Genomic DNA, 24,344 nt, shown 5'->3' with positions numbered 1-24,344 from the left:
TTGTGTGGCCACGGGGCCAGGCCCATCCTTCGCAACAGCCGAGACAGGTAGAACCTCGGCACGTAGTGACACGGTGCCCACGTACTTGGGTTCCACGCACAGCCTGATGAAGCCGCAGACGAAGGTGGTCATCAGGATGAGGGCGAAACTGGGGACACCTTTACCCCCATTGTCCAGGGACTTGTGGGCCGAAGGGCCTTGTTTCTGTGCTGTGTGACTCTGTGAATGTGTGACCAAGTCCACTGGGGAGCAAGGTAATCAAAGTGCTCCGACATTGCGGTGACCTGGGTTTGTTCAAGGAATCCAGAGTTTTCTTTTCTCGGGACTCATTTCCGGTGCAGTTCACTGGCTAATTACCAACAGTCCAAGAGGTAGTTCCAACAAAAGCAATCCTCTTCCCTTCCTCGAAATCCTACATTCCTGTTCATGAGTAAATGCAATATCGTTGCTTTTGCAATCTCGTGGGCGGAGTCTGTGAGTTTTAACGTTGAACTCTGGAGTTCCTTCCCATTACTTATTGAGGTCCGGACGCGTCTCTCCCTCCTTCTCCGGTTCTCCGTCTCCTGGATTGACAGGTAAATGCAGTTTTGCAATTTTAACCCCTTGAACCCTCTCTGGCTGCCGGGTTCTAGGACTGGGCAGTCTGCCCCGGGACGGTTCCAAAGACACCTCCTGCTCTCTGGGTGTGAACCTTGCAAAGGTTTCGCTCCCCAGAGAGAGAGAAAAAGCCAGACTCTCATCTGAAAGCGAAAACCTGGTCAAGGACGGGCGTTTATCTCTCGTTGGTTTCAGGGCTGGCAGTGTGTGGCCGGTTTAATCCCCCTTAGCTTTTGCAGAAGTATTTTCAAAGATTTTTGTTCTCGAGATTCCGCCGCAATTTCATCAGTTTCTCTGACGCTTTCGTTGAGTTTTATTCCGGTGGTTACGTTGTACAAGCTCCAGGCCAAAGGAGCGAAGTTTCCGACACTTTCATGTGTAGGTGCAGTGAAAGTTTAGCACAGGCTTTCGGTGTAGGGGTGTGTGTGTAGGTGGGTGTGTGGGTGTCTCTGTGTGAGTGGGTGTCTCTCTCTATGTATGTGTTCTGTGTGGATGTCTCTGTGTGTCTCTGTGTCTGTCTCTCTGTGTCTCTGTGACTGTGTGTGTGTGTGTCTCTGTGTGGGTGGGTATGTCTGTCTGTCTCTCTCTGTGGGTGTGTATGTGTGTCTCTGTCTCTCTGTCTCTGTCTCTCTCCGTCTGTCTGTCTCTGTCTCTCTCTCTCTCTCTCTCTCTCTCTGTCTCTCTCTCTGTCCCTCTGTGTGTGTGAGTGTGTGTGAGAGAGAGATTTGGTTCTCTCATGTCCCCCTCGACCCTCACTAATTTTTACAGATGCACCTTAGAAAGCATCCTATCTGGATGTATCCTGGCTTGGTACGGCAACTGCTCTGCCCAGGACCGCAAGAAACTGCAGAGAGTTGTGGACACAGCCCAGTGCGTCAGGGAAACCAGCCTCCCCTCCGTGGACTCTGTCTCCACGTCCCGCTGCCTCGGACATTCTCTCTTCTCCCCCCTCTCATCGGGCAGAAGATACAAAAGCCTGAAAGCACGTCCCACCAGGCTCAAGGACAGCTTCTATCCCGCTGTTGTGACTATTGAACAGTGCCCTAGTACGATAAGATGGACTCTTGACCTCACAATCTACCTGGTTGTGGCCCTTGCACTTTATTGTCTGCCTGCACTGCACTTTCTCTGTAACTGTGACCTTTAATCTGTATCCTGTTATTGTTTTACCCTGTACTACCTCAATGCACTGTGTAATGAATTGATCTGTACGATCGGTGTGCAAGACAAGTTTTTCACTGTACCTCGGTACAAGTGACAATAATAAACCAATTCCAATTCTCATCAGGATTGGTCAGGCCAGCATTTATTGCCTATCCCAAGGTTGCCACTGGGGGTGAGCTGGCCCCCCCGATGTCTGTGTGGGGATGGTGCTCCCACCAGAGAGAGGGGCAGGTTCTGGGGTGTAGACCCAGTAACAGTGAAGATATCCCTCAGGCCAGAACAGGTGGCGGGTTTGGGAGTGACCATGGTGCGTCCTGTAGACGGTGCGCACTGTGGCCACTGTGGGCTGGTGGTGGAGGTGGAGGGGGTGTTTGGCGGGGGGTGGGGGGGGTGATGTGGGAGGGGAGGGCGTCCTGATCGAGTGGGCTGCTCTGTCAAGCTTCGCGATAGTTCCCTGTGATTGCTCTTCCTCTGACTGTGCGGGGACGGGCTTGTTGCCTTCTGGGTTTCGATTGCCGGGCCCATGCTTGGACCCAGGCTGTGATGATGCCCGGACCAGAGTGACCCTCACAAGACCCAAGCAGGGTATTGGAGAGCAGGTTATTGGCGAGTGAGCGCAGTCAAAGGACACCTCTCTGCTACCTTGCCAATGAGGAAGTGTGTTCTGGCTGGGCAGTATTGGTTTATTATTGTCAAGTCTACCCAGATACACGAGAAAACTAAATACATAGAGCAAAAGTGGAATAACGGGGTGGTGTTCATGGGTTCATGGACCATTCGGGAATCTGATGGTGGAGGGGAAGAAGCTGTTCTTGAATCATTGAGTGTGGGTCTTCAGGCTCCTGTACCTCCTCCCCGATGGCAGTAACGAGAAGAGGGCATGTCCCGTGTGGTGAGGGTCCTCAGTGACGGATGCCGCCTTCTTGAGGCGCTGCCTCGTGAAGATGTCCTCAGTGGTGGGGAGGGTTGTGCCCGTGATGGAGCTGGCTGAGTCTACAACCCTCTGCGGCCTCTTGCGATCCTGCGCGTTGGAGCCTCCGTACCAGGCAGTGATGCAACCAGTCAGATTGTTCCATACGTAAGTGCATCAAGGTAGTAAAAGATGGAAACAGACTGCAGAATGTAGTGTTCCAGTTATTCACAGAGTCACGCAGCACGGAAACAAGCCTTTCAGCCCATCTTGTCTGTGTCGACTGTGTTGCCCAGCGAGCTGGTCCCATCTGCCCGTGTTTGGCCCACAGCCCTCTAAACCTCTCCTATCCATGGACTTATCTCGATGGCTGTTAAACGTTTTGCTAATGTGCCCGCCTCAGCCACTATTTCTGGCAGCTCGGTCCAAATTGCGTGAAGAAGGTGCCCCTGATGTCCCTTTTAAATCTCTCACCTCTGATCTTAAACCTCTGCCCTCTTGTCTTTAGCACCCCCTCCCTGGGGGAAAGACTGTGTGCTTTCACCCTGTCGATGCCCCTTAGACACCTCCATCGGGTCACCCCTCAATCTCCTACGTTCCAGGGAATAAAGTCCTGGTCTACACAACCTCTCCTTGTGACTCAGGCCCTCAAGTCCAGGCAAAATCTTTTCTGCACTCTTTCTAGTTTAATAACATCTTTACAGTGACAGAGAAAGCGCAGTTCAGGCAGACAATAAGGTGCAAGGGCCACGACCAGGTAGATGGTGAGGTCAAGAGTCCACCTTATCATATTCAATAGTCTTATGACAGCGGGGTAGAAGCTGTCCTTGAGCCTGGTGGGACGTGCCCTCAGGCTTTTGTATCTTCTGCCCGATGAGAGGGGGGAGAAGAGAGAATGTCTGGGGTGGGTGGGATCACGGTAGTTAGCGGTTAGTGTGACGCTATTACAGTGCCAGTGACCCGGGTTCAATTCCGGCCGCCGTCTGTAAGGAGTTTGCACGTTCTCCCTGTGTCTGTGTGGGTTTCCTCCGGGTGCTCCGGTTTCCTCCCACATTCCAAAGGCGTACGGGTTAGGAAGCTGTGGGCGTGCTATGTTGGTGCCAGAAGCGTGGAGACACTTGCGGGCTGCCCCCCAGCGCATTCTCAGTAACGCAAAAAGACGCATTTCACTGTGCGTTTTGATGTACATGTGACTAGTAAAGAAATATCTTATCCTTGATTACATTGGCTGGCTGTCCCAAGCAATTGTAGACGGAGTCCGTGGAGGGGAGGCTGGTTTCCGTGATGTGCTGAGCTGTGTCCACAGCACTCTGCAGTATCTTGTGATCCCAGGCAGAGCAGTTGCTGTACCAAGCCGTGATGCATCCGGATAGGATGCTTTCTATGGTGGATCTGTAAACATTGAGTGCCAAAGGGGACATGCCAAATTTTCTTAGCCTCCTGAGGAAGTAGAAATGTTATTTTTGGCCAGAATGAATTCCTGCCTGCTCTTTTTGAACAGGGCAACTTCCAACATTGCTGGTGTTATACTAGCTCCAGAGTGCATCTCCTCCGTACGACAGCTGACGTGCTGATAAGGCGTTTGGAAAACCAGTCAGCCCCACTGTACAGCGGGTAGAGCCGCTTCCTCCCAGACCCAGAGTCCCAGGTACGATCCCAACATCCCCCCTGCTGATGTTGGGATCGCACCTTCTCCCCGTGACCCCAGTGGGTTTCCCCCAGGGTGCTCCAGTTCCCTCCCATGTCCCAACAACGATGTGCGGGGTGGGGTGAATTGCTTCCCCCCCCCCCCGTCCCCTCAGTATGTGGGGAAGGGGTAGAATCTGGGGGGAGTCGGTGGAGAGAATGAAAAGGGGTCAGTGTGAATGGGTGAGGGATTGAGATAGTTCGGGTAAGTTCAAGTCCACTGTCACTGGCACAAACACACACCCAGGGTATAAATGCCAACTTAAATTGCAGCTTAAACTAACATAAGTCATACAGAACTTGCAGGACAGAATAAACAAAGCTAAACAGAGCAACTGCAGTGCAAGTTGAGAGGGAAGTGAAGTCCGAGGCAGTGTTGGGGTTTCACAGGTGGGTTCAGGAACCTGACGGCAGTGGGGAAGAAGCTGTTGTTGAACCTTGAGGTGTGGGGTCTTCAGGCTCCTGTACCTCCTGCCTGAGGGCAGCATGGAGAAGGGGGCATGGCCCGGATGGTGAGGGGTCCAGATGGTGGATGTCCCCTTCCTGAGATGTCGCCTCTTGTAGATGTTCCTTGATGGTGGGGAGAGCTGTACCCATGGTGGAACTGGCTGTCTCACTGCTCCCTGTAGCCCCTTGCGTTTCCGTGCGTCGGACATCCCACACCAGGCCCTGATGCAACCAGTCAGAATGCTCTCCACTGGACATCTGCAGACGTTTATCAGAGTCTTCGATGACATGCCAAATCTCCTTAAACTTCTAAGAAAGTAGAGATGCTGGCACACCTTCTTCATGGCTGCATCTATGTGCTGGGCCCAGGATAGCTCCTCCGAGATGTTGACACCCAGGGACTTGAAGCTGTTCAAGTTCGACTTTTGAACTTGAGAAATTTCTCAGGAGGCTAAAGAAATTCGGCATGTCCCCGTTGACACTCACCAACTTTTATCGATGCACCTATGTAGATGCATCCCAGCTTGCTACAGCAACTGCTCTGCCCGGGACCACAAGAAACTGCAGAGAGTTGTGGACACAGCTCAGCACATCACGGAAACCAGCCTCCCCTCCACGGACTCTGTCTGCACTTCCCGCTGCCTCGGGAAAGCAGCCAACGTAATCAAAGACCTCACCCACCCTGGGCATTCTCGTTTCTCCCTCCTCCCATCGGGTAGAAGATACAAAAACCGGAAAGCACATACCACCAGGCTCAAGGACAGTTTCTATCCCACTGTTATAAGGCTATTGAACGGTCCCCTAGTACGATAAGATGGTCTCTTGACCTCACAATCTACCTCGTTGTGACCTTGCACCTTACTGTCTGCCTGCACTGCACTTTCTCTGTAACTGTGACACTTTATTCTGCATCCTGTTATTGTTTTACCCTGTACTGCCTCAACGCACTGTGTAATGAAATGATCTGTATGGATGGCATGCAGAACAAAGTTTTTCACTGTACCTCGGTACATGTGACAATAATGGACCAATTTACCAATTGATCTTGGCTCCAAGATTGATCTGTGGATCAGCTCTTTGGACAGGTGACTAAATGGTATGGATGGTGATACAAATGAAACTTATTTCCCTTTGGAAAACGGTTGTTCTACAAATATTTACCTCAAGGCTTGTCTCTTTACCAAATCTTTCTCGGACCTTGAGGTTCTTGGATGTGGAAACGTTTCTCAATGTTCAATATTGTGATGGACATTTTATAATGTGGGGGAAAAGTGCATCCCCTTGCCTAACCGCCCCTCCCACTCTCATGACAGCGCGCCCCACCCTCCTCACCACCCCTCCCACAGAGCGGCACTCCCCCCTCACCGCCCCTCCCTCCTCACCGCCCCCTCCCACAGAGATGTCAAACGCTCCTCTACGTTAACCCTTTCCTTCCCGGGATCATTCACGTGAACCTCCCCTCTGGACCGTCCCCAGGGCGCACGGATCTCTCTCGCCCCGAGTCCGGGCTAGTGTCCGATTACACCAGCGAGCAGCAACTTGGAAAATTTGATCAGGGAGGCACGATTCACCCTCCCGGGTCCGAGCAACACCTGGTTCTGCTGCTTCCATCTGGAGAGCACTCCGCTTCGGAATGCCACTGGGTCTCGGGGGCCGGAATGGAGAAAAAAACAGGAAAGGAGGGGGTGCAACGTTGGGGAGCTGTGAAACGCAGTGGCCAAGGGGTTGAGATCACAGGGAGGGGGATCGGGGGGCAGGGGGCAAACTCAGCCTTTCCGATCCGACTGGGAAAGTCCCAGGCGTTGGGAGCGCACCGGGAGGGGTGCAGGGAGCAACTCGGATTTACGCTCCCAGGAAAGCAAAGTGCTGCGGCTGTTGGGAGCGTGAAAGGCAGAGTGGAGGCCAAGCTGTGGCCATCCACAGGCCCTGGCGGTGGGCGGCCGAGGGTTCCGGCCGGTCCGCCCTCCTGCCCCGTCGTCCGTGCGCACGCGGGTGTCCTTGGAGAGGGAGCGCGCGGGTCTCCGCGGGCAGCCTGGCTGAGTTCCGCGCTCGGTGGGCCCTTCAGGGGACCGTGCGTGTCGCGGACGGTGAGAACGTGATTCTTCTCTGAAGTGTCGCGTGTGCGTTTAGCGGGTCAGTAGTCGGCGTTATTTCGCTGCAGGGGAGGGGAGGGAGGGGAGGGGAGGGGGAGGGGAGGGGAGTGGAGGTGAGGGGGAGGGGAGTGGAGGGGAGGGGAGGGGAGGTGGATGGGAGGGGAGTGGAGGGGGAGTGGGGAGGTGGAGGGGGAGGGGAGTGGAGGGGAGGGGAGGGGAGGGGAGGGGGAGGGAGCTGCATTAACCCCCCGACATATGCTGAGGATTGCCTGTTCCCACAGGATGCCGGTGTTCCTCCTGGGAATGACCCTGATCATGATCACGGCTGCAGGTGGGTGCCTGGTCCCGTCCTGGCGGGGGTTGGGGGGGGTGGGTGGAGTTCCGACGCTCCGAGGGACCCCCCCACCCCCTCGGATGGAGGGGTTGGAGTGTTGGGGGCAGATTCATTCGGGGTGAGGGGCGAGTCCGATGGTCAAAGGGACGTGGAGGGATGGTGATAGGAGAGGGGTGGTTCGGTGGGGCAGGGGGTGGGGAAATGTCCCCCCCACCCCAACCCCACCCCTACCCCAGCAGGGAGTTGTTCTGGTCGGGGACGTCAGGGTGCGGATCCAATGGGAACTTCCTGGAGTGGGAGAAATCCGGGTGATGTGGGGAAAAAGTTGTCCCTCGTCCCCCCACCTCCCCTCCCTCCCCGCCTCCATCCCACCTCCCTCTCCCCTTCCTCTCTCTCCCCCTCTCTCCCCCCCCTCTCTCTCCCCCCTCTCTCTCTCTCCTCCCCCCCCTCTCTCCCCCCCTCTCCCCCCCCCTCTCTCCCCCCTCTCTCCCCCCTCTCTCCCCCCCTCTCTCCCTCCTCTCTCTCTCCCCCCTCTCTCTCTCCCCCCTCTCTCTCTCCCCCCCTCTCTCTCTCCCCCCTCTCCCCTCTCTCTCCCTCTCCCCTCCCTCTCTCTCTCCCCCCTCTCTCCCCTCTCTCTCTCTCTCCCCTCCCTCTCTCTCCCCCCCTCTCTCTCCCCTCACTTTCTCTCCCTCTCTCTCTCCCCCTCTCTTCCCCCCCTCTCTTCCCCCCTCTTTTCCCCCCCTCTCTTCCCCCCTCTCTCCCCTCCCTCTCTCTCCCCTCCCTCTCCCCCCCTCTCCCCTCTCTCTCTCTCGCCCCTCTCGCCCCTCTCTCCCCTCACTCTCTCTCCCCCTCTCTCTCACCCCTCACTCTCTCTCCCCCTCTCCCCCCCCCCTCTCTCTCCCACCCCCCTCCCCGAGCTGGCATGGACTGGATGGGTAGAATGGCCTACACTGATGTCCCTGCCCCTCCCTTCCTGAGCCCTCTCAGAACCCCCCCCCCCCCCAGTACTGAGCCCCACTCTGCACCATGCCACCAATCCCGACTGCTGGCTCCTTCCCTGACCTCTGATTGGTCACCTAGTGACCGCCAGTCCAATCAACCACACTGATTGGTGCAGATCCATCAGCCAGTCCCTTTAATACCTTATTGGTCAACTTTGACCCCTGCCTTGATTGGTGGCCCTGGCCTGGCCTCCATGCTGATCGGTCAACGTTTGGATTGGTGGGTCCCCTGACTGGTCCCGTTCTCAAAGTCATCTGACACTCAGATTGGTCCTCTCTCAGTTGGTCTGTGCTGGGACTCTGCACCTGATTGGTCCAACCTTTGGATTGGCCCATGATGATACTCTGACCCTGATTGGTCCAACCCATGGACTGGCCCGCGCCGATATCCTGCCCCTGATTGGTCCGAATCTTGGATTGGACGCTCTCTTGAGGTGGCCCACAACTGGTATCCCATCTTGATTGGTCAGTGGGGGTGAACCAAGCCCCAGAACTGCATTGATTGTCTGTTTGACCTCCCCCTCTCCCTCCCCTCTTCCCTCCCCTCAGAACAACCACCGTTACAAGTCACGGGGACCATCGGGGGTGAGGTGGTCCTCCCCTACAACAACATGGCTGGGTACAAGAGAGTTTACTGGCAGAAGAGCAGTCCCCAAACAACCAAGGAGAAGCTGGTGAACGCACTCTGCCCTCCTGCAGAGGCTTGTTCCCACAACATCGACCCTAGTTATGCTGGGCGTTCGGAGTTCCTTGCCAACAGTACGCGGGGAGACTTCTCCCTGCTCCTCCGTGACCTCAGCGTGGACGATGAAGGAATCTACAAGTGCGTGCTCCAGAACGAAGGCATCTCCAAGGAGACAGTCAACCTGAGTGTCGTCGGTAAGGGCGATGGAGACTCTTTCTGTATCTGTTCATTGATTTATTTCAAGATTTATCTATCCCAGGGTGGATCGTTCAAAGGTTTTCCCCATGGTGTCTAAAACCACTGAGGGATCCGAGGGGAACTTCTCCCCTGAGAGTTGGGGGGGGGGGGCATTGGGAGGTGCAACGGACTGCCTGAGGGGTGGGTGGGGGGGGGTGGGGGTGGAGCAGAGACTCTCACCGCACTGAAGGAGGATCCAGACGAGCCGAGGGAGGGAAGGGGGACGGACCCGGTGCTGGGGAGCGGGGTCAGTGTCGATGGGCTGGCAGGGAAACGGTGGGCTGAAGGTCCAGTTTCTGTGCCGTACAACTCTGGGACTCAATGGTTCAATATTTCCACATCTCCAACGAGGCGCACTCACTACACTGTGGGGTGAGATATTAGGAAATCACGATTTATCTGCCTTCAATCTTGTTGATATTAAAATCAGATTTATTATCACTGGTTTAGATGACGTGACAAATTACAGTCTAAACATAGACATAAAACCAAATAGTGCAAAACCAAAGGAGTAGCGTTCATGGGTTCATGGACCGTTCAGGAATCTAATGGCGGAGGGGAAGAAGCTCTTCCTGAATCGTTCAGTGTGGGTCTTTAGGTTCCTGTACCTCCTCCCCGATGGTAGTAACGAGAAGAGGGCATGTCCCGGGTGGTGAGGGTCCTCAGTGACGGATGCCGCCTTCTTGAGGCGCCGCCTCGTGAAGATGTCCTCGATGGCGGGGAGGGTTGTGCCCGTGATGGAGCTGGCTGAGTCTACAACCCTCTGCAGCCTCTTGCGATCCTGCACGTTGGAGGCCCCGAACCAGGCAGTGATGCAACCAGTCAGGATGCTCTCCGCCGTACATCTGTAGAACGTCTTTGGTGACGTACTGAATCCTAATGAAGTAGAGCCACTGGCGTGCCTTCCTCGTGATCGCATCAGTGTGTTGGGCCGAAGACAGATCCTCTGAGATGTTGACGCCCAGGAACTTGAAGCTGCCTACCCTTCGCACCGCTGACCCCTCAGTGAGGACTGGTGTGTGTTCTCCCGACTTCCCCCTCCCTGAAGTCCACAGTCAGTCCCTCTGTCTGGCTGACGTTGAGGGCGAGGTTGTTGTTGCGACACCACTCAACCAGCCGATCTGTCTCACTCCTGTACACCTCCTCATCGCCGTCTGAGATTCTGCCAACAACAGCGGTGTCATCATCAGCCAACGTAATCGAAGACCCCTCCCACCCCGGCCATTCTCTCTTCTCCCCCCTCCCATCGGGCAGAAGATACAAAAGCCTGAAAGCACGTCCCACCAGGCTCAAGGACAGCTTCTATCCCGCTGAAGACGAGAGGGGGTCTAGGGGGAGTGTAGGACCACTCGGGAATGAAGCAGGGGTGATGGGGACTTGGGACTGGCAGGTAACTGAGAGCTTCTTGGACCCACAGCCAACTACAGCCAACCAGTGGTGTCCGGTAACAGTGCCCGAGCCGGCTACATAGTGAATCTCACCTGTACGTCCTCGGGGGGCTACCCCTTAGCCGCACTGGAGTGGGTGAACAAGACCAGCGGTGTGCTCCTCGGCGAAGGTCCGAACCCCACCACCTACAGCCGGGACCACCTTCAGCTTTACCTCCTGAGAAGCGTCCTGCTGCTCAGGGAGGGCTGCGGCACCCTCAGCGTGGTTACCTGTCGGATCAGGACCCAGAGCGGAGAGATCCTGTGGCCCACTCACTTCCAGGGTAAGTCGGGGACCCGTGGAAGGGACGGCAAGGGGGGAGCACCGCACTGTGGGAGGGGTGGTGAGGAGGGAGCGCCATGCTGTGGGAGGGGTGGTGATGAGGGAGTGCTGTGGGGGGGCGGTGATGAGGGAGCGCTGTGGGGGGCGGTGATGAGGGAGCGCTGTGGGGGGGCGGTGATGAGGGAGCGCTGTGGAGGGGTGGTGAGGAGGGAGCGCTGTGGGAGGGGTGGTGATGAGGGAGTGCTGTGGGGGGGCGGTGAGGCGGGAGCGCTGTGGGGGGGCGGTGATGAGGGAGCGCTGTGGGGGGGCGGTGATGAGGGAGCGCTGTGGGGGGGGCGGTGATGAGGGAGCGCTGTGGGGGGGCAGTGAGGAGGGAGCGCTGTGGGGGGGGCGGTGAGGAGGGAGCGCTGTGGGGGGGGCAGTGAGGAGGGAGCGCTGTGGGAGGGGCGGTGATGAGGGAGCTCTGTGGGGGGGCAGTGAGGAGGGAGCGCTGTGGGGGGGCGGTGATGAGGGAGCGCTGTGGGGGGGCAGTGAGGAGGGAGCGCTGCGGGAGGGGTGGTGAGGAGGGAGCGCTGTGGGGGGCAGTGATGAGGGAGCGCTGTGGGAGGGGTGGTGAGGAGGGAGTGCTGTGGGGGGGGGCGGTGAGGAGGGAGCGCTGCGGGGGGCGGTGATGAGGGAGCGCTGTGGGGGGGCAGTGAGGAGGGAGCGCTGTGGGGGGGGCGGTGATGAGGGAGCTCTGTGGGGGGGCAGTGAGGAGGGAGCGCTGTGGGGGGGGCGGTGATGAGGGAGCGCTGTGGGGGGGCAGTGAGGAGGGAGCGCTGCGGGAGGGGTGGTGAGGAGGGAGCGCTGTGGGGGGGCGGTGATGAGGGAGCGCTGTGGGAGGGGTGGTGATGAGGGAGCGCTGTGAGGGAGCGGTGATGAGGGAGCGCTGTGAGGGAGCGGTGAGGAGGGAGCGGTGCGGGAGGGGTGGTGAGGAGGGGGAGCAGACCGGTCTAACGCCATCTCTCGCTGAATCTCCCACAGTTGTCAGTAACGGCCAACGAGAGACCTTGGTGGGGTCGGCCAGGGCACATTCGGCGTCCCCCGTCCTGAGCTCCACCATTGCCGCCGTCTCCCTCCTCATGTGGCACCACCTCTAGACCCCAGGGTCCGCCGGACCTGGGCCGCGGACCCAGGATCGTCCACCTGCCCCCCTCCCTCAACACCCGGTGAGGGTGGGAGCTGGGGTCCAACCGAGGAGATCGATGGACAGGCCAATGGTGGGGTCTCCTGACTGAGCCCCTCCTCATGGACTACCCCTCCATCACCCTGGGAGCCCTGCATTCCGGGAATCGGTGGGGGAGAGAGAGAGGAAGACAGGAGGAGTTGGTGAGGCTCCCTCACGGGGACTGAGGCTCCCTCATAGGGCGAGAGTTCTTCAAACTAAGGCATAAGGATTCATGGTTCCCCCTACACCCCCTCCCCGTCTCTGTGACCCCTTCCCTCCCCTACACCGCTCCCTGTCTCTGTGACCCCCTCCCTCCCCTACACCCCTCCCCATCTCTGTGACCCCCCTTCCCCCTACAACCCCGTCCCTACCTCTGTGCCCCCTTTCCTCCCTCTCTCCCCCCACCCCACAACCCCCTCCCCTCAACTGTGGGGGATTCAGCAAGAGATTCACCATGGAGACCACCCTTGGGACATGTTCCAGTGGGACTTGGTTTGCAGTGGGGATTCCCTCCCCTCGTCTGGACATGTCCCTGAAACTCGGGCCTTAGTTGGTTTGTAAATCGATGGGGATTCACTGTAACCTCTCCCACCGGGCACTCGGAGTGGTTTGTACTTCTGTTATCTGGAATAAAACTATTGAACGGTTCCCTTATACAATGAGATGGACTCTGACCTCACAATCTACCTTGTTGTGACCTTGCACCTTATTGCACTGCACTTTCTCTGTAGCTGTGACACTACTCTGTACTGTTATTGTTTTTACCTGAACTACATCAATGCACTCTGTACTAACCCAATGTAACTGCACTGTGTAATGAATTAACCTGTACGATCAGTTTGCAACAAGTTTTTCACTGTACCTCGGTACAAGTGACAATAATAAACCAATACCAATGCCAATAATATTCGTCGATGTTTTTTTTTCCATTGCAAACTCTTCCTTTCAGACGAATCTTCCCCGTCTACAACCCAGGCCCTTGCAGAGATTGACAGCATCCATCTTGTTGACATCCAGACGTTGTGGAGCCAATCTCCCGCCTGTCCCTGTCCCGTGACCCTTGACCCAGCAACCCTGCTGAAATAAAATCCCACCCGGCATGGGTCGATCCAAGGGTTGGGCTAATCAGGGGCAGGATATTGGTACTGGCCAATCCAAGGGTTGGGCCAATCGGGGCAGGATATCAGCATTGGCCAATCCAGGGTTGGGCCAATCGGGGCAGGATATGGGCATTGGCCAATCCAGGATTGGGCCAATCGGGGCAGGATATCGGTAATGGCCAATCCAGGGTTGGGCCAATCGGGGCAGGATATCGGCATTGGCCAATCCAGGGTTGGGCCAATCGGGGCAGGATATCGGCATTGGCCAATCCAGGGTTGGGCCAATCGGGGCAGGATATCGGCAATGGCCAATCCAGGGTTGGGCCAATCGGGGCAGGATATCGGCATTGGCCAATCCAGGGTTGGGCCAATCGGGGCAGGATATGGGCATTGGCCAATCCAGGGTTGGGCCAATCGGGGCAGGATATCGGCATTGGCCAATCCAGGGTTGGGCCAATCGGGGCAGGATATGGGCATTGGCCAATCCAGGGTTGGGCCAATCGGGGCAGGATATCGGCATTGGCCAATCCAGGATTGGGCCAATCGGGGCAGGATATCGGCAATGGCCAATCCAGGGTTGGGCCAATCGGGGCAGGATATCGGCATTGGCCAATCCAGGGTTGGGCCAATCGGGGCAGGATATCGGCAATGGCCAATCCAGGGTTGGGCCAATCGGGGCAGGATATCGGCAATGGCCAATCCAGGGTTGGGCCAATCAGGTTCAGAGCGTCAGCACAGACCAACAGAGGAAAGGACCAATCAGACTGCCAGACTCCGTCCCCTCTGAGGGGAGAGAACTCCTGGGATTCAGGAGGGATCCCGGGATCCCTCCCCCTGCCCATCTGACCCCTTCCCCTGAAGCTTCACCCCCCTGGATCTAGGTCCTGCACCAGGGGGGACCTCCTCTCAGCAACCCACCCCCACCGCCCCATTGAGCCCCCTCAGGGTCATCGATGAGACACCTCCTCTGCCCCCCACCCCACCGTTCCTTAACTCCAGGCAGCGCAGGGATGAGCTGTCTGTCTGTCCGTCCCTCATACAGGAACCCCTCGCTCCCCATCCCGAGACCCCACCGTCCGGTCAGTACGGAGCTCGGAATGGGAGATGAGTGAGTGCATAGGGCTGTGCTGTTCCTGAACGTGAGTTCTAGCAGGCAGGCAAAGACAAATATTTAAGGAACAGAGGGCAGGAGTGAACTAATCGTGAATTAAATGCAACCTTAAAGTCAAGTGCAAAAGTTTTACAAAGTTAACAGGCGGGAGAGCGGAACTGAGTATTGGGATCCTCCATGAGTTCACCAAAGGACGTCGACGACATTACTGAAGCAAATCTTGTCCAAGATGTTGGTGTGGCCCCACCTGGAGTATTGTGCCCTGTTGTAGGAAAGACGTCAGGAAACTGGAAAGCGTTCTGAGTGTACGAGGGTGTTGCAGGGACTTGAGGGTCTGAGTTACAGAGGGAGGGGTTGGGGAGGCTAGGATTCTATTCATGGAAGCGCAGGAGAATGAGGGTGTAGTATCTGCAGGAGGCGCTGCCTCAAGGAGGCAACATCCGCCATCAAAGACCCCCACCATCCGGGCCGTGCCGTCTCCTCGCAGCTCCCATCGGGCAGGAGGTACAGAAGCCTTAAGTCCCCACACCACCAGGTTCAGGGACAGAGACTTCCCTTCAACCATTCGGTTCTTGAACCAACCGGCACAACCCTGATCACTGCCTCAGTAACAGCAGCACTGGGACCGCTGAGCACTACAATGGGCTTTTGTTCTGTGTTCCTCCTGTACAAACTGGGTATAATTGATGTTTAATTGATGTTTTCCTTGTGAATGTTGGGTCTCTGATGCTCTGTGTCTGTGAGGCTGCTGCAAGGAAGTTTTTCACTGCACCCGTGCACACACGGACTTGTGCATCTGACAGTAAACTCGACTTTGACTTTGACTTTGAGTTCGGGTGAATGGTCACTGATTCTCAAGGTTGGGGAATCAAGAACCATGAAAATGCCATTGAGCTGGAAAGAGCACAGAGGGAGATTTACGAGGATGTTGCCGGGACTCGAGGGACTGAGTTACGGAGAGAGGTCGGGCAGGTTGGGACTTTATTCCTTGGAGCGTAGGAGGCTGAGGGGTGACCTTACAGAGGTGTATAAAACCATGAGGGGCATCGATAGGGTGAATGCGCACAGTCTTTTCCCCCAGGGTTGGGGAATCAAGAACCAGAGGGCACAGGTTTAAGGTGAGAGGGGAAAGAGATTTACTAGGGACCTGAGGGGCAACTTCTTCACCCAGAGGGTGGTCCGTACGTGGAACGAGCTGCCAGAGGAAGTGGGTGAGGCAGGTACATTAACAACATTCAGACAGCTCCGTGGATGGGGACACACACACACACGGACACACAGACACACACATGGACACGCACGGACACACACACACACACACACACACACACACACATGGACTCACACTCACGGACACACACACACGCGGGGACACACACACACACACACACACACACACACACACACACACACACACACACACTCTCACCACTGCCCCACTGAAGGTTCCTGCCCTGTCCCCACCGCCCCACGTGGTCTTGCCTTGCAAGCCCAGGTAGCCATTGAAAGAGGTCCAGCTCGTCCAGCCCTTCGGCCGTGGAAGGGTGTGAGGAATCAGCTCCTCTTCCTCCTACCACCACCACAGGAGAAGCAAAGATCAGCTGACCCTTTAGAGGCAAATGTCTGCCCCCTGCCTCTCTCTGTGACTGTGTGTGTCACCCCACACTGTCTGTGTGTCCACCCCTACTCCATGCAGGGAGGGGAGAGTGTGCGGAGGGGGGGAGGGTTTATATAGAACATAGAGTGTGTGTGTGTGTGTGCATGAGTCTGTGTGTGTGTCTGTGTGTCTGTGTGCTTGTGTGTGTGTGTGTGTGTGCATGAGTCTGTATGTGTGTGTGTGTGTGTGTGCGTGCATGAGTCTGTATGTGTGTGTGTGTGTGTGTGTGTGCATGAGTCTGTATGTGTGTGAAGGTGTATCCATGAGAATCTGAGTTGGTGCACGTGAGAGTGTGCACGAGACTGTGTCAGTGTGGGAGTTTATGTAAGTGGTTAAGTGTGTGTCTGTGTGCACGTGTGTGTGCGTGTGTGTGTGTGTGTGTGTGTGTATGCTTCAAGGAATGAGGGCTTGTGTAAGTGGGAGTGTTTGAGAGAGCATGTGTTCTATGTGTGTGTGTTTCAGTGTGCAAGCGTGTGTGTGATTCTCAGTGTGTAAACATGTGTTTGTGTGTCTGTATTTTGTATGTGTATGAGTTTGAGTATCTGTGTTTGTGCATACATATGTATGTGTGTGTATGCCTGTTTGTGTACACGTGTGAGTGTGTGTGTGTGTGTGTGTGCGCGCGCGCGCGTGTGTGTGTGTGTGTGTGTGCGCGCGCGCGTGTGTGTGCGTGTGTGTGGGAACACCTACATAGACTCACACACACAGATACAGCCTCACACACACTCACACCGCATCCTGTGGGTGTTAGTGCTGGAAACGAGAAGTGAGTTTAATTGTGTTTCCAAAGGTTGCAGACCAGAGGAAGCGGGTCTGTGAGCTTGTTACAATGGAAGGATGTGTGTTGTGGGCAGACGTGTTTCAAAGGTGGCACAGTCAGTGGAGACGCCTACCATGGGCTCTGGGGTTACCAGGGCAGAGACCACAGATCATTCTTGGCTACTGTGGTTACAGACGGGCATCTCTCCCACAGGGACCCTGTTGCAGAGGGGGTGTCTTTATCCAGGGAGAAGTATTTCATGTTGGCCTTCATCGGTCGGGGCGTCGAGTACAAGAGTCGGGAAGTCACATTGCGGCTGTATAAAACTCTGGTCAGGCCGCACTTGGAGTATTGTGTGCAGTTCTGGTTGCCCCGTTACAGGAAGGGTGTGGGGGCTTTGGAGAGGGTGCGGGAGAGGTTCACCAGGACGCTGCCTGGATTAGAGGGCATGAGCTACAAGGAGAGGTTGGACAGACTCGGGTTGTTTTCTCTGGAGCGGCGGAGGCTGAGGGGGCGACCTGATAGAGGTTTATGAGAGGCACAGATAGAGTAGACAGCCAGTATATTTCTACCCCCCCCCATCCCCCCACCCCAGGGTGGAAATGTCTAACACCAGAGGACGTGCATTTAAGAGAGAGGGGGAAAGTTCAGAGGAGGTGTGCGGGGCAAGTGTTTTACACAGAGAGCGGCGGGTGCCTGGAATGTGCTGCCAGGGGTGGGGGTGGAGGCAGATACGATCGAGGGGTTTCAGAGGCTGTTAGACAGACACAGGGATGTGCGGGGAATGGAGGGAGACGGACCGTGTGCGGGCAGAAGGGATTACGTGTCATTATCTTGATTAGTTCATGGGTTGAAGGGCCTGTTCCTGTTCTGTACTGGCCTGTGTTCAATGACCCTGTTTACGGATGAGGTCTGTCTGTCAGACGAGACCTATAGGGAGGACTATCCTGCTCTTTGGAACTGAGACCAGTGTTTTGCCACAGTGGCAGAACATGTCTGAGTACTGAGCAGGAGAAGTTGTGGTCAGTATCTTGTGTTCCATAGGTCATGGAATGAATTAAAACTCAGCTTAGATCATCAGCGTGAGTCTTGCGTCGAGATTTCCTCTTTTCAAAGTTCAGCCAGTTTTCAGAAAGTGTGGTCCTGGGTTTATATCGGGATCACTGGAGCATCTGACATCAGATGATGCAATATCTCAGTGACAACAGTGGAAAATGTGTGATCATATTGTGCTCCCCCCCTCACCGCCTGTCCCACAGCGCGGCGCTCCCTCCTCACCGCCCCTCCCACAGCGCGGCGCTCCCTCCTTGTTGCCTCTCCTGTGGCACATGGAGGGATGGGGGGGAAGGGAGAGAGAGAGAGAGAGAGAGAGAGAGAGAAGGGGGGAGAGGGAGAGGGAGGGAGAGAGAGGGGGAGAGAGAGCGAGGGAGAGGAGGGGGAGAGAGAGGGAGGGTTGGGGAGGGGAGGGAGAGGAGAGGGGGAGGGGGCAGTAATGCACACAAACCTCAGTGAAGCAGAACAGAATATTTGCCACAGCTTTCTCAGTAACACTAACCCGAACCACTGGGTCCACAGAGACGGGGAGGGGTGTAGGCGGACATCAGGAAGCCCTTTCTCGGCCACAGGCTTGGACAAGGAGGTGAATCTATTTCCGGATTCTGTGAGGTTTCCAATGGTGAGGGGTGGTTGTAACTTGGCTCCGGGTGTCCCACACCCCCCTCCTCTGGCTCACTGTGCCTCTCCCTGCTTTACTCCGCCCTCCGCCCGGAGCTGAAGCAAGATTCCCAGTGCCAAGGTTCCTACACCCCTCCGTCCCTCCCTCCACCTCTGGAAGCCATGGGACCCTGGTACACCTGACACCCTCACGCCAACAGGGTCGCACTGTTTGGCCTCGGAATCATCAGGTTCCCTCCTTTGTCCCTTGCCATGATTTCCCCAGATGTTCGGTGGGGGGTGTGGGAGTGGAGGGTGTATCCTCCACCTCTGATCCAGGCTGGTATGGCTGATGGAGGGTGTCTTGGAGTCACAGAGGGACCCTCAGCACGGGAACCAGTCCAAGATTCCCATCTGAGCCAGTCCCATTTGCCCGCGTTTGGCCCATATCCCTCTGAACCTTTCCCATCCACGGACCTGTCCGAGTGTTGTACCTGCCTCACCCACTTCCTCTGGCAGCTCGTTCCACGTACAGACCACCCTCTGGGTGAAAAACTTGCCACCTTAAATCTTTCCCCTCTCACCTTAAACCTGTGCCCTCTAGTTTTAGACCCCCACCGGGAAAAGACTGACCGTCCACCTTATCTACGCCCCTCATGGTTTTACAAACCTCCATAAGGTCACTCCTCAGCCTCCTTCGCTTCAGGAAAAACAGTCCCGGCCTGTCCATCCTCTCCAGTCCCAGCAACACCAAGAAGGCAGCATCCGTCACTGAGGACCCTCTCCACCCGGGACATGCCCTCTCCTCGTTACTGCCATCGGGGAGGAGGTACAGGAGCCTGAAGACCCACACTCAACGATTCAGGAACAGCTTCTTCCCCTCCGACATCAGATTCCTGAACGGTCCATGAACCCATGAACACTACCTCGTTATTCCTCTTTGCACTATTTTTGTAGCTTTTATGTCTTGTATGTAACAAATTTCACAACATTGGTCAGTGATAATAATCTTGATTCTGAAGTTGTCCCTCAGGTCCCTATTAAATCTCTTTCCCCTCTCACCTTAACCTGTGCCCTTTCGTTCTTGATTCCTCAACCCTGAGGGAAAAGACTGCGCGCATTCACCCTGTCAATGCCCCTCATGGTTTTATACACCTCCATAAAGTCACCCCTACGCTCCAGGGAATAAAGTCCCAACCTGCCCGAGCTCTCTCCGTAACTCAGTCCTCGTAAATCTCCCTCTGCGCTCTTTCCAGCTCAATGGCATCTTTCCCACAGCAGGGCGACCAGAATCGAACGCAGTTCTCCAAGTGCGGCCTGATCGACATCCTGTACAACTGCAACGTCACCTCCCGACTCCTGTACTCAGTGCCCTGACACACGATGGAAAGAAATCATCCACCGAGAGACCAAAGGTGTTCCTGGAGCTGGCAATGGACATTTCCCGCCGGGGGGGGTGGGGTGGTTGGCTTCAGGAGGACACACGTGGCTCCCAGTGGGCGGACATTAGCTGTGGGTCCTTCCCAGCTTTGGTTGGGAGCTTTAGCTCTGAGCGGGCCGGTTCCCATCCTGTCACTGAGGGAGCTTGGGGTCATGGAGTGACCCTGGCTGCAGTGACCCCCTGCTCGGCCAGAGTTACCTGTCGGAACCCAAGGCCCCGGAATATCTCTCTCTCTCCCCCCCTCTCTCTCCCTCTCTCTCTCCCCCTCTCCCTCTCTCTCCCTGGGGAGAAGGTCCCAGACAACACAGTGCGCCAGGGCGGTCCTTGTACGGGCTGCTCCTCCACGCCCGAATGCCCCCCTCCACTGTCCCGGACACGCGGTGGCCATCCCGACTCATGGGCCAGAAAAACAAGGGAGGTTGCCTGTGAGAGGGGGTCTCTCTTTGCCCGGGAGTCCTCCCCCATTTGACGTCAGGGACCTGGGGCAGAGGAATGTCGTACGGAGGTGCACTGCGTAACAGGTTCTTAAGTTGGTTGACAGGACTCCCTGGCCGCCTGTCTTCTCTACGGGTGTGTCACATGTACGCGGAGTGCGCGAACTTGCAGACCCTCTTTGGGTATCCTGGCTGCCCCCCAAGCCCCTGGTCCTTGGTCACCCGGTGCGGAGGGGAGATGGTGGGGTCGCTCGGGGGATCTCCTGGCCGAGGTGACCATCTGAGGGTCCGGGCAGCGGGCGGTCGAGGGTCCTGCTCGCCCCTCCTCCGGGGGTTACGTCCGTGCCCGTGTGTCCCTGGAGAGGGAACGCATGGTGTCCACAGGTACACGGGGGGATTTCCGGGAACGGTCAGTGCCACAGGGGTCGGGTGTGACCCGGGTAAGGATGGTCATGTTTAATGCTTGAAAAAAAAGATTTGAGTATTATGTCAATATTCCTAAACTTTTCTGAAAAAAGTTTAGGAATTTCCCAAAGTGAGTGAATGAGTTCTAATTTTGAATTCTTGTGTTGATGTTCTCTACCGGGGGAGACAAGCGCTGAGGAATTTTTTGATGTGAAGTTCACTGTTTGTTCTCGGAGGGACTTTTAGTTTGCTCCGGGATTTCCCCATTTCAGAAATCCTGTCTGGGAGCGGGAGTGGGAGTGGAAGCGGGAGAGGAATGGGACCCCTTCCTGTGCAACGATGCTGAGTTCGGCAAATCTCCCTCACTGACACATTTCTGTAGGAATTTGGAGTTTGGATGCTGGTATAACCGAGGAGATATGCAGTGCATGTGCGGGCGTGTGCACACACACACACACACACACACACACATACACACTCACACACACACTCACACACACACTCACACACACACACACTCACACACTCACACACACACACACACAATCACACTCACACACTCACACACACACTCACACACTCATGTCCTCTCTCTAACCTTCCTTAAAGTGGTGTCACAGGTAGACAGGGCGGTGAAGAAGGCGTTCGGCACGCTGGCCTTCATCGGTCAGGGCACTTGAGTACAGGATTCGGGACGTCCCGTTACAGCTGTACAAGGCGTCAGTGAGACCGCACCCGGAGTACTGTGTGCGGTTCTGGTCGCCCTGCTGTCGGAAAGATGACATTAAGCTGGAAAGAGCGCAGAGGGAGATTTACGAGGATGTCGCCGGGATTCAAGGGACCGAGTTATGGAGAGAGGTCGGGCAGGTCAGGACTTTATTCTCTGGAGTGTAGGAGAATCAGGGGTGACCTTACAGAGGTGTATAAAACCATGAGGGGCATCGATAGGGTGAATGCGCACAGTCTTTCCCCAGGGTTGGGGAATCAAGAACCAGAGGGAACAGGTTTAAGGTGAGAGGGGAAAGAGATTTAATAGGAACCTGAGGGGCAACTGTTTCACCCAGAGGGTGGGTCCGTGGAACGAGCTGCCAGAGGAAGTGGGTGAGGCAGGTACATTAACAACACTCGGACAGGTGTGTGGATGGGAAGGTTCGGAGGGATCTGGGCCAAATGTGGGCAGATGGGACCGGCTGGGATGGGAATCTTGGCCGGCACGGACCGGTTGGGCCGAAGGGCCTGTCTCCGTGCTGTACAACTGTGCGACTATCTCATGCCATCTTGGAGGGAGCTCATCAGACAGGGATCTCTGCAGGGTCTTGAGGCATAGAGCCCCAAGCTGGGTACGGGACGCACACTGCCCTGCCCCAGCAGGATAGTCGGGACCCCAGCACAGAGCCGGGAGAAGTCCACCAGCTTCTTCCAGGTGCCGGTGGCTGGGGCAGAGAGCGGGACCAAGGTGTCAGTGAGCTGTCTGTGGGATCTTCCTCTGTGCAGAACAGCAGCTGTCAGAGAGACGGTTGGGGGGGATTGATTGAGGGAGGGGTGTGGTGAGAGACAGAGGGGGGGAGGGAGAGGGGGAGAGAGAGAGAGAGAGAGGGAAATGGGGAAAGAGAGAGGGATTGGGAGAGAAGGGGATAGAGAGGTGACAGAGGGCAAGGGGAGAGAGATGGGGGGAGAGTGGGGAGAGAGGGGGGGGGAAAGAGACAAGGGGGAGGGAGGAAGAGGGGGGAGGGGGGTGGAGAGAGCTGACCCTGCTCCTGGCTGTGTTCCACAGGCTGCCTTACTGAACAGAAGCAGCAGGAGGCCATTTGGCCCCTTGCCTCTGATCTCCCCCCCCCCACCCCGGCTAATCCCCTCCGTCAGCCCCCACCCCCCTGCACTAACCCCGCATCCCTCCGTTCCCTCAGCACCCGGGAACCAGTCCCTCCCAGTATCCGTGACTCATGAGGCTGGTAATTCCATTTGGGACTATCGGGGGGAGGGTGGGAGGGACTGGGTCACACAGGATGAGGGAGAGAGGGGAGGGGAGAGGGGGAGAGAGAGGGAGGGAGGGAAGGGGAGAAAGGGAGGGAGAGAGGGAGAGAGAGGAAGAGAGAGAAGGAGAGAGGAGAGAGAGGGAGAGGGAGAGACAGGGAGTCGGTGGGCGGGGAGGTGCCGGCAGGGGCAGTGTGAGACGTCCCAACAGACAGGGCAGTGTCAGAGCGGGGCGGGAGCAGCAGCTGTAGCCTGGAGCCGGACACCGCGGGGGAAGGGAAGGGCTGGGAACTCCCCCCCACCCACTGCCTGTGACTGATCCACTGCAGGGCAGCTGAGGTTTCGAGGGGGGAGATGAGGATCCTTCCCGCAGTGAACCACAGCCCCAGGCAACCTTGGCAGAGGGAAGTGGGAACCTCTGCTCACTGAGGGAGTCAGTCCAGGGGAGGAATGGGACAATTCCAACTGTTGTGTCTGCACTTATACTGTCCCAGGACAGCTCTAGTCAGTCAGCATGTTTTATAGACCCCTGCCTCCCTCCACACCGCCCTCCCACAGCGCTCCCTCCACACCGCCCTCCCACAGCGCTCCCTCCTCACCGCCCCTCCCACAGCGCGGCGCTCCCTCCTCACCGTCCCTCTCACAGCGCTCCCTCCTCACCGCCCCTCCCACAGCGCGGCGCTCCCTCCCAGGGATCTACAGAACACATTCCATGTCACCGATCCCAACACCCGTCCCTCCCTCCACAGATGCCGTATGATCTCCTGAGTGTTTTCAGCCGGCCCTGCTTTTATCTTGGATTTGCCAGCATCTGCTGGATTTTATTTTCTGATTCCCGTTTCCCCCAACCCCCCAGACTCCGCATTGTTGTATTGCCTCCCCTAGCTCTTCTAGGATCTGGTGACCCTGGTCAGGGAGCAGGGGAAGGTCGGCATTGCTCCAGAGGTCCGGTGATGTTTTGCTGGTGTGTGTCCTCTACCAGCCCCCCCAGCTCTCCCCTCCTCAAGCCTGTCAGGTGGGAGTGGGGGCTGGTGTGGTGAGGCAGGGAATGTTGGGGGGGGGGGTCCCCACCCCCCTCCCCAAGGTCTGACGCCCCAAATACTCATGGCCAGTCAACAGCGAGTTTCACCTGGAGGTCGATATGTGCACAGGAAGATCCATCAGGCAGCCGGGATCTTGGTCAGTGTGTATAATTTATGTAAATTTGTTTATGTAATTTAATATTGTAATGTGCTGTGCTGCAAACAAGTGAATTTCTGTGACTTTTATACCCTGGGTATCTGTGCCCTTGGCAATAAACCTGGACTTAATCATGAACTCTGAAGAGGCAATTAAAAATGGGAGGACTGGATTGTCCCAGAGCTGCCTGACATAATTAAATCTATTTTTTGAAGTTGTCCTTAAATATTTTTATATTTCTTTCAGAGTCTTTCCCTTGCCTGATTTTGTAATGGGATCTTGCTATGTAAACATCACGCAGCAATAGCGCTCCCCCTGGCAGTTGGGGTGCCATGGTCCATCTTGTACCCATAGGAAAATGCTAATTGGTTTATATTTGCAGCGTTCCCACAGAAAGCATCCTATCCGGATGCATCCCGGCTTGGTACGCAACTGCTCTGCCCGGGACCGCAAGAAACTGCAGAGAGTTGTGGACACAGCCCAGCGCGTCACGGACACCAGCCTCCCCTCCTTGGACACTTCTCGCTGCCTCGGTAAAGCAGCCAGCATAATCAAAGAC

At 56.3% G+C, this 24,344-nt stretch overlaps 1 protein-coding gene across 1 annotated transcript; it reads left to right on the top strand.

Annotated features, from left to right (window-relative positions):
• Positions 1-436: 436 nt before the first annotated feature.
• On the top strand, positions 437-12,961 carry LOC127587259 (ICOS ligand-like). Its single transcript, XM_052045547.1, has 5 exons — positions 437-575; positions 7,179-7,228; positions 8,782-9,111; positions 10,572-10,865; positions 11,888-12,961. Exons 2-5 carry the CDS (start codon positions 7,180-7,182, stop codon positions 12,001-12,003), a joined length of 789 nt encoding a protein of 262 aa, XP_051901507.1. The 5' UTR covers positions 437-575; position 7,179; the 3' UTR covers positions 12,004-12,961.
• The last annotated feature ends 11,383 nt before the right edge of the window (positions 12,962-24,344 follow it).

This window comes from Pristis pectinata, chromosome 39 (genome assembly GCF_009764475.1).
Source record: "Pristis pectinata isolate sPriPec2 chromosome 39, sPriPec2.1.pri, whole genome shotgun sequence".
In the NCBI taxonomy this organism is placed as follows: Eukaryota; Metazoa; Chordata; class Chondrichthyes; order Rhinopristiformes; family Pristidae; genus Pristis; species Pristis pectinata.
This window is presented reverse-complemented; position numbering and strand designations above follow the sequence as displayed.

What these genes read in the sequence shown, in the direction of transcription:
- LOC127587259 (XM_052045547.1), top strand. Translation starts at nt 7,180, where the DNA reads ATGCCGGTGTTCCTCCTGGGAATGACCCTGATCATGATCACGGCTGCA. An exon ending in GATCATGATCACGGCTGCAG is followed by an intron (nt 7,229 to 8,781) that starts GTGGGTGCCTGG and finishes CCCTCCCCTCAG; the next exon opens with AACAACCACCGTTACAAGTC. An exon ending in GTGGCCCACTCACTTCCAGG is followed by an intron (nt 10,866 to 11,887) that starts GTAAGTCGGGGA and finishes AATCTCCCACAG; the next exon opens with TTGTCAGTAACGGCCAACGA.